At 32.8% G+C, this 12106-nt stretch overlaps 1 protein-coding gene across 3 annotated transcripts in view; it reads right to left on the bottom strand.

The window, feature by feature from the left end:
* The window catches only part of GlyS (glycogen [starch] synthase), a 1005553-nt gene that overhangs the window by 854959 nt on the left and 138488 nt on the right, over window positions 1–12106 (bottom strand). For 2 of the 3 annotated variants that reach the window (XM_089593761.1, XM_089593759.1), the window contains exon 2: window positions 7467–7615. The exons of the other annotated variant lie outside the window; for it this stretch is intronic. In XM_089593761.1, coding sequence (XP_089449887.1) covers window positions 7467–7602 — 136 coding nt within the window. In that variant the 5' untranslated portion in view covers window positions 7603–7615. The remainder of the gene's footprint in view (window positions 1–7466; window positions 7616–12106) is intronic. 3 annotated transcript variants of the gene reach the window in all.

Consider the following 12106-nt stretch of genomic DNA (forward strand, 5'->3'; position numbering starts at 1 on the left):
AGTTTGTTTACATTTCAAATGCTAGTAGTTGTCAATTTTCTATTAGAAAATGATGCGTTGTTAATTTTTCATTTCCAAACAAATAAATAGCAGTTTATTATAAAGCCGTATCCAGCTCATTGTGTATATTGCTGCTGCAATAAAACACAAATTTCGAAGTTTTATATTTGAAAAACAATTAATAATATCTTCTTAAAAATGAAGATAACAACGTAAAAAGATCCGATCTTTCGATTGGAGCTATGAAAAAAAGGAAAAAAAAATGGACTTTTTGAGATATAACGTTTTCTTTTTTTGTTTTTCATTTTTCAAGGTTACAAAATTTTTTTTTGCAATTCTGATAATTGTATAAAAAAGCTGAGAAAAAAATACATCAAACCTGTATTATTAGTATTTTTTTTTGGTACTTTACATAATAGTAGATATTAAAGAAGAAAGAAATAATATAGATTAACCAGACTGTAGTTTCATACTCTTCTTTTCATAACTCGTGGGCTAAAAAATCTAGACTAGTAGGAACGTTATTATTCAAATGGTAAAATGTATTTTTTACTCTCATTAAAAAAATGATTAGTAGCCTGAAAACACTTCTCTTGAAGCTTGGGAGCTAATTTAAAATCGTCGTTTTCTTGAATTTCAAATAAATTTGAAATTATTCATTCTTTCAGATTTTTGTATGCATGAACATAATCATCAAAAAAATAGAGATTTCTTGAAGAATCTATCGGATGGGATTTTTTATTTGAAATAACAGAATATTTGGCAGATTGCCACATGGCTTGATTAACACTTCTCATACTACACACGACTGCGTGTAAGTGAAGCCCGATATTTTCTACTCTTTAAATTATACTGTTTATGTTTTTATGATTCTACCATTCCTATTGTCTGAGGTACAGTGAAACTCAACGGCTTGTTTCCATCGTTAAGCCTATACGAGCAAACATAAAAACTAAGGTATGATTGGCTAGCTCATAAAGATCGTACTCTGGAAGTGGAAATTTCCCGTTAAAAGAATCAGTATTTGTATTATATCTTTCGCAAGGTGAGATGCTTATTTAATCCAAAACAAAAATACAGTCTTTGTCAATAGAGTTTTTGAATTGCGATATTTTTATGGACAAAAATTGAAACATTTTTTTAATGGGCCTGACTCAAACTGCCATCCTTCTAGTCTACAACTGAGGATTCATAATGAGGGCAGCAGTATACTTTGTCTTAATAACTCTTAACATTCCGAAATACCACAAGCAAATTTCAACTGATATGCTAAATTTGTCTTAATTTCATTCTGAATATGTTAATCTTCTTTTTCAGAATTCCATTAGGTCTTCTCAATCAGTCAAAAGCTTCTAGCTTTTTTAATTTTTTCTGATAGCCATCACGTGTACTAACTTCCATCCTGTAATAATCATTTAGCCATTAATGAAATCTCCTTTTCCATCTTTTCAACAACTTCATCGTCACTATTTTGGTCACTATTTTGATGACTATTTTGGTCGAAATCATCATTTGCTGTATCTGGATTTATTTCGAAACAGTGAATAAAAATAGGTATAGTAAATAATTGAAATTAGTTACTTAATATTTTTACCAGACATAGAGAAACTTTGTTTATTAATTATAAGCTTTAGGACTACGGATTTATGGACACGAACAACTCGACTGGATCTGCAAGAGTCATTTATCAAAAGAGACCTGACACCTACTAAAATATTGCTTGCTTCAGCCACATCAACCTTCTTTAATTGTAATATCACAACTAAGAGAAGATAATTTATCACCTGAAAAACAGTACAAAAATTTGTGGAACTGACATGGTCTAATATTTTTTCATTTACAATACAAGAATTTTATACTGAGTGAATATGAAAGTTTGTTTTGGGCATCGCAATCACTCATAGCTCTATTATATTGGCGTTTTTCTAGTTACCTATCTCATCAGTTTGACTCGGAACAGTTGAAACTTGATGTGTATTGATCAGTGATTTTTCAATTGAACATTGTGAGCCAAACTATTCACTATTTTTGGTAACATTATCAATAGATTGATTTTTCTGCACCTCAGTACATTTGTACTTTTTGCCTTGGCCGTCTTGGGAACTAGCTATTGAGAAAAAAAAAAAAATTTTTTTTTCAATTATGAAAATAAGTTTGTAGAACTTTTAAACACCAAGAACATATAAATACCTACTTATGTATTGACGTTTCATCTGTTTGACATTTTGTCAGAATACAGTTGGTATAGCATTTTGCTTCAATTTTTTTTGCTGTCAACTCTTTGCTTTACCCACATGATAGCAGTGGAATGGTGCTAAAAAACACTGTAAACATTTACTTTCATTGCCAAGCAAAGTGCATTAACATTCACTAAGGTTTAAAAAAAAACTTTACTTTGCATATTGTTGAATTTGATGTTGGTTCCCAGTTTTTTTATTTATTTGTTTTACGCAAACTGCCGTGAGGTCTTTATTTACAGGCAAGTAGCACATTTTTATATTTTTAGCGATACTGTTCTTACAATTGCTAACAGACCAGCCAGTCATTTTTGACTTTCAAATAAACAGATTTATCTTCATTTAATCTTGTTGAAGTAACCGTGATTGTCGTAATACGTTTTATGGTAAGGTTAAGTTTTTGTGAAGCATGAAAGGTCAAAAAGGGCCAAATGCGTATAAAAATAAAATTTTGTTTTCTATTTTCTCCATTAATAGAAAATGCTTAAATCTATAAATTATATTGGAATTGAGGGATTCATAAGATAAATGATTATTTATGAATACACCAACTAAGCACGAGGAAATAATGTTTTTCGTTAATGTGTGGAAAAAAAAGAAAAAAGATTTGCCGAGTTTAAAACGGGGCGCGCACCGTTTAATTGAATATGGCAAACAGCGGTGGTGGGGGTGGTGTCCAGACACTCCTAGAGTGATACTATTTCAACTGTCGAAGACTCGTCGAGAGATAAATTAAGAATCCAGACGCATTGCAAGAACTTTCGTATACGCAAGACTATAGATTCAAGGAAAACTAGCACTACCCAGATATATACGAGTGTTCTAATATAGTCAAATAGGTAACAAAATTTTCAAAGATAATGAGAATGATTTTGATTCGAACGGAGAAGAACAAGTATTCGTTGCGTTCTTGTGAATCCCCTAGAGTCTCTTTAAGTGGTTTATGGTTCTATAACGTAACCTGTGTTGAAGCATATATTTCAGTGTGGTCTCGTGCTTTTGACCTTAACAGTCACACAATACGCCTACTAGAGCGTTTGCAGGAATACTCTTAAAGCTTTGAGCAGTGTGTAGTACGTCTGGAACTTCCGAGTGCCAGCTCGCGCACGTACTTTGCCATTACAGGCGCTTTGTGTTAATAGTTATACTCTTATTTATATGTACATCACCTTAGACTATTCGCTCCGAGAATACATCTGGAGGGGATAAAATGATATGCACCAGCGCCCATGGTGTATGTAACACAGGGGGCCACCAGGGCATCAAATGCACGTAGTTTGTAGAAATCTTTAAATATCTAAAAAAGTAAGCATTTAATAGTGATACATAAAGCGTAAAACATATAGGGAATTGAATCATTAGTAAGTGACTTTTCATCCCGTGTTAATCAGTGCTGGCATTCTGTCATTACAGCCGTTAAAAGTTTGATAAACTCAGGCAAGAACTGTGCGTTTCATCTGCTTAACCATAAATGTAGCAACATTGAGAGCAAAACACCGAGCAGATGCACCATTTGAATAGGCTATATACGATATATACATTTTAATCTCGCAGGCTCTTTATATTTCCAACAGCTATAATACGAAAACACCTGCTTTGATTTACATGGGATGAAAAAGGTACTTACTTGTAATTGAATTTCCTATAACTTTTACGCTTCATATGTCTTAGCATAAAATGCTTAACTTTTAGGATGCTCAAAAATATCTATGAACTACGTAGGTATGATGCCACTGGCGTCCCCCGAGATATAAGCACAAGCTGAGGGCACCACTAACTATTCTCACATCGAATACACAGTGGCACCACCATATCTAGGTAATTATGGTGAATTTACAGCTAATCAGAGCACCAGAGCAATTTAAACAGGAAAAAGTGGTGGTCCTTTATAACGATACAATATGTAGCTTAAAATTTGAATTTCGGCACAACATTTAAGAAATTAAAAACAACGCTATTTGCGGTAAGTTATACTGAATGTACGTAAAAATAAATAGCACCATCGTAAAGCTGAGGAAAAATTACATAGTAATGGATTTTGCTGCACTGTTCAACGATATTTGTTAATGGAGTAATTAATTGTGCAACTAAGAATCTAGGTACAACGCCAAAAGGCTCTGCTAAAGCGCTGTTAGAGCTACTGCGCATGCATGGCGCATCGCTGGCTGCAGCTACTCAAGTGGCACGGTTCACATGCTATAGTTCACTTTCTTTCATTAGTCGTTATATGCAAAAGGATTGACCAAATCGGTGGGGAAAAAGCTTTGTATGGTACAATAAACCTTCAGCAAAACGATCGTGCAGGTCCGAAGTCGAAAAATCAATTATAACAGCTGGAACGGGTGAAAAAGAAAAGTATTTTTATGTCGGCGTCTATTGGTCCTATAGCAACTTTTTTTTTTAATTCATCTAAAAATAAGCGTAATCACTTGCACCAAGTTGATTTCGTCCAAGTTTAAAATTAGAAAAAATGTGGCCTTGTATTTCCGATTTTTTGTAAATAAATTTTTTATTTGTTCATTTAAAAAATCTAATTTTTAAGGTAGCAAAGATAATGTTATTCCTCACTAATTCCAAAAAGTTGATCCCATGCCCGTAACACACTTTATACACAATCGAAATTTTCAATTAACAGTTTCACAATAGGCGACCATTTTAAAATTTTACGACTGGACTTGGAGTACAATAAAAACCATACTAATGTCTACAAAATGTTCAATTTTCGTTCAATTTTCAATGCTGCAACATGTATTTTCAAGCATTTCTATTTTTTTGCGTTTTTTGGCTTTCTTTTGTATTTAACATTTGGCATAGATGAACTTCTTCTGTATTTAACATTTCGCTTTGAAACCAAAACTTACCAAGATATTCAATGAAAACTGAAAAAGCCGATTTTCAACTTATTTTACAATAAAAAAACAATGACGCGTATCTCCGTCGAAGTCGACAATTTAGAGTGTTATTCTCCGTATTTTTCTTTAAATTTTAAGCTTAAATATCGTATTATTATAAAGGACCACCACCCTCTAATACTCTGGCGCCCTGATTAAGTCAAGTACCTTCTGTTAGCAAACCAATGGAGAATTTAAGTAAATTCTAGGACTCGTAGCCTACCACGGTGCTTGTTACAGATAAGACTAGAAAAATGTTTCATTGTCACATATGATTTTCAAATGTCATAAAATTACACTTAGATGTAATAAATATAGAATGAAGGAGGTGGACTTCATTTAATTTTACTTTTGATGTGTGATAAGTAACTCAAAAGATTTTCATATATGTTGCTTGAATATTTTTCCCTTTTTTCAAACGTAAGTACAAACTCTGTATTTTTATGATATTTTTAACTTATGGTGCAAAGGTGGCGTATCAAGTGGCTCAGTAACATCTTTTCCAAGTGAAAAGATCGAATTCAATTTATTGTTTAAACTGTATACAAGACCAATGTGAAGCTTCTTACAAAAATATTTAATAGGAGCGTGCAAGTGGGGAATTTTCTCTCCCACCATCCAATACAACATAAAATAGGTATCATTTACACATTAGTAGATTTTTCCATTAAGCTAGTAGATACTCAATTTCATATCGATAATTTAAAATTAATCAGTAAATTTTTACTAGCTAACAACTATTCTCAAAGATTTATTGAAAAATTTTCAAACAAAAGAATAAATACCTTAAAAAACATGAACATGATTGACATTTGCAATAGAAACAATAATAATTATGAACTTATCTTATCATTACCGTATATTCCCCACTTGCACGGTCCTATTAAATGTTTTTGTGAGAAGCTTTATATTGGTCTTGTACATAATTTAAATAATAAATCGAATTCGATCTTTTCACTTGGAAAAGATGTAACCGAGCCACTCGACAAAAATAATGTCGTTTACCACATACCATGTGTGAATTGCAACTGCTGTTATGTTGGTCAAACATCGAGAGCTTTAAAATTAAAAATGGCAGAACGTAAAAGAGATAGAGAGAAACAAAAGGATACATCCATACTATCACAACATAGCATTGAATTTACACACAACTTCAATTTTGATAAAATAAAAATTTTAGACAAGGAACAAAATTATAACAAGCACCTGTCTTCCGAAATGTTAAATATGCATTATTTCAATAATAGTATTAATAGACAATAAGATACAGAAAATTTAAAAAATTGTTACAAGTCTCTCGTTAATTAAGAAAGAAGGCTAACTCTATGTACATGATTTGAGGGCCCCTTTCAGTTATGGTAATAGGAAAACATGATCTGTTTACGTATGGCTTACAAGGAACTGCTTGCGATTCTTATTTGATTGTATTGTGTGTGTATATTGTGTTATTTGTATAAGTGCAGGGTATAAAAGCAACAAAAGTTGAAACTCTGACTACATTACGATTTTACGTCCCTTTCGTAAGAGTCAGAGGTATATTATACACTTTACTTAATTTGCGTTTATTGTTTTTTATTAAAATTCTTATTGTAAAGAATTTTTTATTACTCATAGATTTTTGTACCTGATGAGGGCCGGGACATTGTCCAAACGGCCGAAACGTCGTTTTGTTTTTTAATAAATACAAAATTTGACGGTACCACCATTGGACGTTATTTTAATTACTAACCAACTGTCATTGGACTTCTTATATTATTGATTAACTAGTGTGTTCTTTTATTTAATAGAACGTGATAAAAACTATTTAGTAGAACTAAATTAGCAACATTGCTTTTTGTGAAATATCCAATAACGTCAAACGAGTGCTTGCTATAAGTTGTTAAATTGTTTATATTGCGTAAATTAAGGAATAAAACTATCATGGCATATAGCAACATGATAACTAACGAATAATAGCGCAGTTATTTGTGTATACTTTATTACCTCTTCTACTTCTCGTTAAGTATCAGTAGTATAAGAAAACAATGAACTGTAACTTAGTATCTATGCATAACTGTTACAATGCCATCTTCAGTAAATTACTGGAAATGTTTTGAAAAAACATTAAGTTTTTATATCCTGCATGCCATAATTACAAAAAGTCGTCATGAGCAATTAATAATTATAAACACTGGAAATTGGCTGCACTATTTAATTTGTCATATTTAGTACTACTTTTGTGGTGATCTCTCTGCTCTCAAGCATTAATTTACCTTTATTTACCGTTATACTTGAGCTATTGAGAAATTTTAAAATTTATTTCAAAATAAGTAAGAAAACAATAATTTTATAACAAGACCTTTGTTTGCTGCTTCCCAAGCCACTTCAAAACACCATCTGCTTCCATTTTGATAGTCAACACCAGTATCCTCTTCGTTCAGCAACTCTTGATTGCTATCAAGTCTATAAAAACGTCTATTAAGACTTTTAGACATTTCTTAGTTTTAACTGAAAATAATAGAATTGATTATTACATTAGGAGCAAGAAATAATATACTAACAGAAAATGTATCATGACAGAGATTGAGAGAGAATTGAGATAGATAAAAAACTGAAGTAGTTGGGAGGGATACCAACATAAATATAACTGTTATATTTCTTTTAAAATGTGACAATTTGTGAAATTAAATATAGCTGACCTTGTTAACTCAAGTATAATATTTAATTTTCGTAGGCATTGAATATAACTCAAAAGTTTTTAAATTATATCAATGTAATGGTGTTAATAAAGTTGAAAATGTAAGCCATCATTTAACTTAAATAATATTTTAATTTGCATTGCACCTGCTCCTGCCAAGCAATATGGCGGCTTTACTGACTTTCTCGTAGCAGAAAAAATAAGCTGACTCATGCCTTTTTTGCAAATTATTTCAATTTCTAGTCTGTTTACCCATATTTCTCACGACGGAAGTTCAAATCTACAATACGTGTATACTCGCAATACCTGACACTTTAAATTGAGGTTACGAATTGTTATTTTTAGTATTTCTACTATAACTGCTCTTGTTGAAAAAGCGAACTTCAAGCATTAATTTGTCCAGATTTTGTTCGATAAAGTGTAAAAATAAAGGCACCGTCAGATTCGGCATAATCTTAACTATTTGATGACATACATCTCATTTGGTGACACCAAGGCAAGGAAGCCTCCTTAAGACATTATAGATTAACGTTATATATAAAAAGGAATACTAAAAATTTGAAACAGTATATTTATTTGTAATGAAAACTGTGTAATACAGTTACTGTTAACCAACCAACTGCAACTGGTCCAATTTTTTGTGGACTTACTGGAAATAAATTTTATGAAAAGAATTTTTTCTGTCACAAATGTATGAAAAATTTTCATCATCAGTATATAATAAAAGGAGAAATAAGTTTTTTACAATATTTAGCGTCATCTGTAATACAGACATCAATTACAAGATTATAACCTACAAGTTATGACAAATAATGTTTTTTATCTAATGATACCAAAAAATAAAAAACAACGACCACATTCACTTACTTTATGCCAAAAAAGAATAGAAATTATTTACAGTACATAGATTTTGATGATTTTTTTATAATAAAATGTAAAGCAAAAATTAAAATAATTAAACAATGCTACAATTCCATGTTTTGTTGCAACATCTTGACATACTACAGATTATTTGTAAAAGTACATTTTTTGTAAATTTAGGGCACAGATAATACATTCGCAGTTGGATAATAGTACATAGAGTAAGAGTTTATAAGTCAGGGTAAGGATCAACACCCTTCTTACAGAGGTGGTGGAGAGTGCTGGTGAAAATTACTCAAGTGGTGTGCGAGTAGAAAAAACAATAAATAATAATTAATTAAGCCGAAAATCCACTACGTAATTTTTCAGGGAGGGTCCTTCACGGAATGTACGAGAAATGGTATATATTCAAAGTTTAGATCGTGCTGAATCCAATCCAGTGCTAAATCCAATAAAAGATGGCACTCTTTAAGCTAGCTTAATACAGTCTCTTATTACAGAAGGCCTGAAGCAAACTTTTCACGATTAATTAAACTTTAAAACTGGAATTTACAGTATATTTCATCTTTTACTTAGCAAATTCCTTGCACTTCTCTAAATTTAGGATTATTTTCTCCGATACAAGCTACTGTTACAGTTCCTAATTTATATGTTACATCATTAATAAGTACTTTAGTTAAAGAACATTTGTCTTTAAAAAGAGGGAAAAAAAAGAAATGACATTATTGGACATGACAGTACCGTATTCGATATTCATTTTTTTGTATGATATAAAAGAACAATTCATTAATTTTAAGAGATACCTAGTAGCAATAGTTTTTAAAATATTTATCCTAGACCTTTAATCTTGTACAATTGCTTTTAGCTCTTGGTGCTTGGATTCGAATCTCAATCCAGAAATCTTTATCGGAGGACCATTTAGTAATATTATACGAATATAATAAATTAGTAGATCAAATTTGAGTTTTAAATGGTCTTACAAATTTAAATAAAATTTATGGTGTTGACTTGTATAAAACTCTAACTGAAAAAGATCGGTCTTTGTTATTGTAGGAGATGTTGAAAGTGTGGATGATATTTCGTAAAAATATATACAATTACCATGCATTATCAGGATGAGGCACTTTATTACCTGCAATCAAACCAAAATTTCTACCAAAAAACAGTGATTCTGCTGATGACATTTTAAATTTTTTATATTTTTTGACATAAGTCATATCAATCGACAACGACACGTTTTTATTTGAAACACCAAAATTTAAGGCTTTTAACTAGTTATTTATGAAATTTATTGTAATATATTTGTAATATATAAATCAACTTTTCCTGCTCAAGTAACAACCCTTTCGCGAAGAAATACTGTCCTTCAAAATCAGCAATGTCTATCGCGTGTACGTACATATATACGTATGATATTCTCAGTGTCGGTTAGACACTCGTACGGCCCGTCGAGTGCGTTCACTGAGATTTGTGAGTGAACGAAATTTGTTCCTCTGAAAGCTTAGTGAGCGCTTGGTAATCACTCAGCTAGTTGGGTATCAACACGCCACTACGCGGATAAACGCCAAACGTACACTGTGCACGTAAATGGAAAGTATCTCTCAGTGTAGGACACCCCTTTCGGTATTTATGACAAGTACTCAACTGAGAGGTGGGGAATCAAAATTGTACGCAGATACAGGAGCTAAAATTTCCATTATAAAGGAAGACAGTGTTCTTCCGAATGCATTCTTTGACGTAAGGAACCGAGTAAGGATTGTGAGTGTTACGCATGCAGAGCGTAGCACTTTAGGTGTAGTTGAAATACCACTAGATGGCCTTATGTGTAGGTTGTATATGGTCCCACGCGACTTCCCGATAAATGAGAAAGGAATAATTAGATGGGACATTTTTAAATTATATCAAGGTCGCATAAGTGCAGCAGAAAATATTTTTGAATGAGGGGAAATGAAAATTAATTTAATCAAGCCAGAGATGCTCGAGATTCTTGCCAGGTCAAGGTAAGTTATATATGCCCGTGTCGGGATACATAGAGAAAATGTAAAAGTAGGGTGGGTTCCTTTGCAAAGAATGAGAGAAGGAGTTTTATTCGGAAATTTTATAGCCACAAATAATGGTGGAAAAGTTTATGCTGAGGGCGTGAACACACTAAAAGAAACAATAAGCATATCTGTATCGGAAATTGAGTTATAAGAATGCAAGGTGGTGCGAGAGGCCGATCCATTAAGCGTCAAAGGGGACGAAGCTCGAGGCATTAATGAGGCAATGATGAGGCTTTTTGAAGCAAATGGCTAAAGAAAAAGAAAAATGAACAAAGTTGAATATAGCGTTACAAATAATCGTACAAGCGGCGGGAACAATGGTGATTTTCAGAACATTGACAATTTACATAGTTTGTCGGATAAAGGAAAAATAGCGAGAATCGATAACATAATGCAGCTTATTGATGTTTTAAGCTGCAACAGGAAATGAAAATTACACATCCGGAAACTCACAGGGTAAAATCCATTTGTATTTGGCCTAGATGGAGAACTACTGGAAGCAACTCATATATTAAAACACCGCATCATACCTACGACGGACAAGGGCGTGACGGCGAAGCAATATAGGTACCCACCAGCACTAAGGAAACAGATGAAAAAAGAGATAGAGAAATTGCTCAAGCAAGGAATCGTCGAGCCTTCGAAATCGCCGTACAATTCTAACATGTGGGTTGTACTCAAGCATGCGGGGCAGGACGGGGAGAAGCGTTGGCAAGTGGTAACTGATTTTAGGCAGCTCAACGAAATTACTGTAAAAAGCTGCCATCCCTTACCATTCCAAAGCAATACACTCGAGCATTTTGCTTTGGCTCGATACATAACAGTAGTCAATTTGAAACAGAAATTTTTTCAAATAGAAATTTACGAAGATGACGCACACAAAACAGCATTTTCTGGGTCAGACAGTCATTATCAGTATAAGAGAATGCCAATGGGGTGTAAGGACTCACCCAATACATTTTTAAGAGCGATGTCACTCATGTTGGTGGGTCTACAAGGGCATGAAATCCAAGTGTACTTCGATGACATCATGGTGTTTGCTCCAAACCTCGAAGAGCACGGGAGGCGTTTTATAAGACTTGTGAAGCAGCTTTTGGAAGCAAACTTAACAATTGAGTTGAAAAAATGCCAATTTTCAAAACGTCAGGCGAAAGTACAGGGACACGTAGTAGAAAACGGACGGATAAAAACAGATCCAAAATAACCGAAGCAGCGAAGAAATACCTGAGACCTACAAATGAAAAAGAAATTAATTAATTTCTTGGATTTTTTAGATAATATAGACGATTTATCCAGAATTATGCAAAAACTGCTCAGCCACTCTTTAAACTCTTGAGAAAAGGAACAGAGTTCAAATGGGAAGAGCAGCAGGAGCAAGCTTTCAGAACACTAGTTGAC

The sequence above is a fragment of the Copidosoma floridanum genome, unplaced genomic scaffold, assembly GCF_036245765.1.
Source record: "Copidosoma floridanum isolate Cflo_tuat_1 unplaced genomic scaffold, Cflo_Japanese_pri ptg000020l, whole genome shotgun sequence".
NCBI classification, from domain to species: Eukaryota; Metazoa; Arthropoda; class Insecta; order Hymenoptera; family Encyrtidae; genus Copidosoma; species Copidosoma floridanum.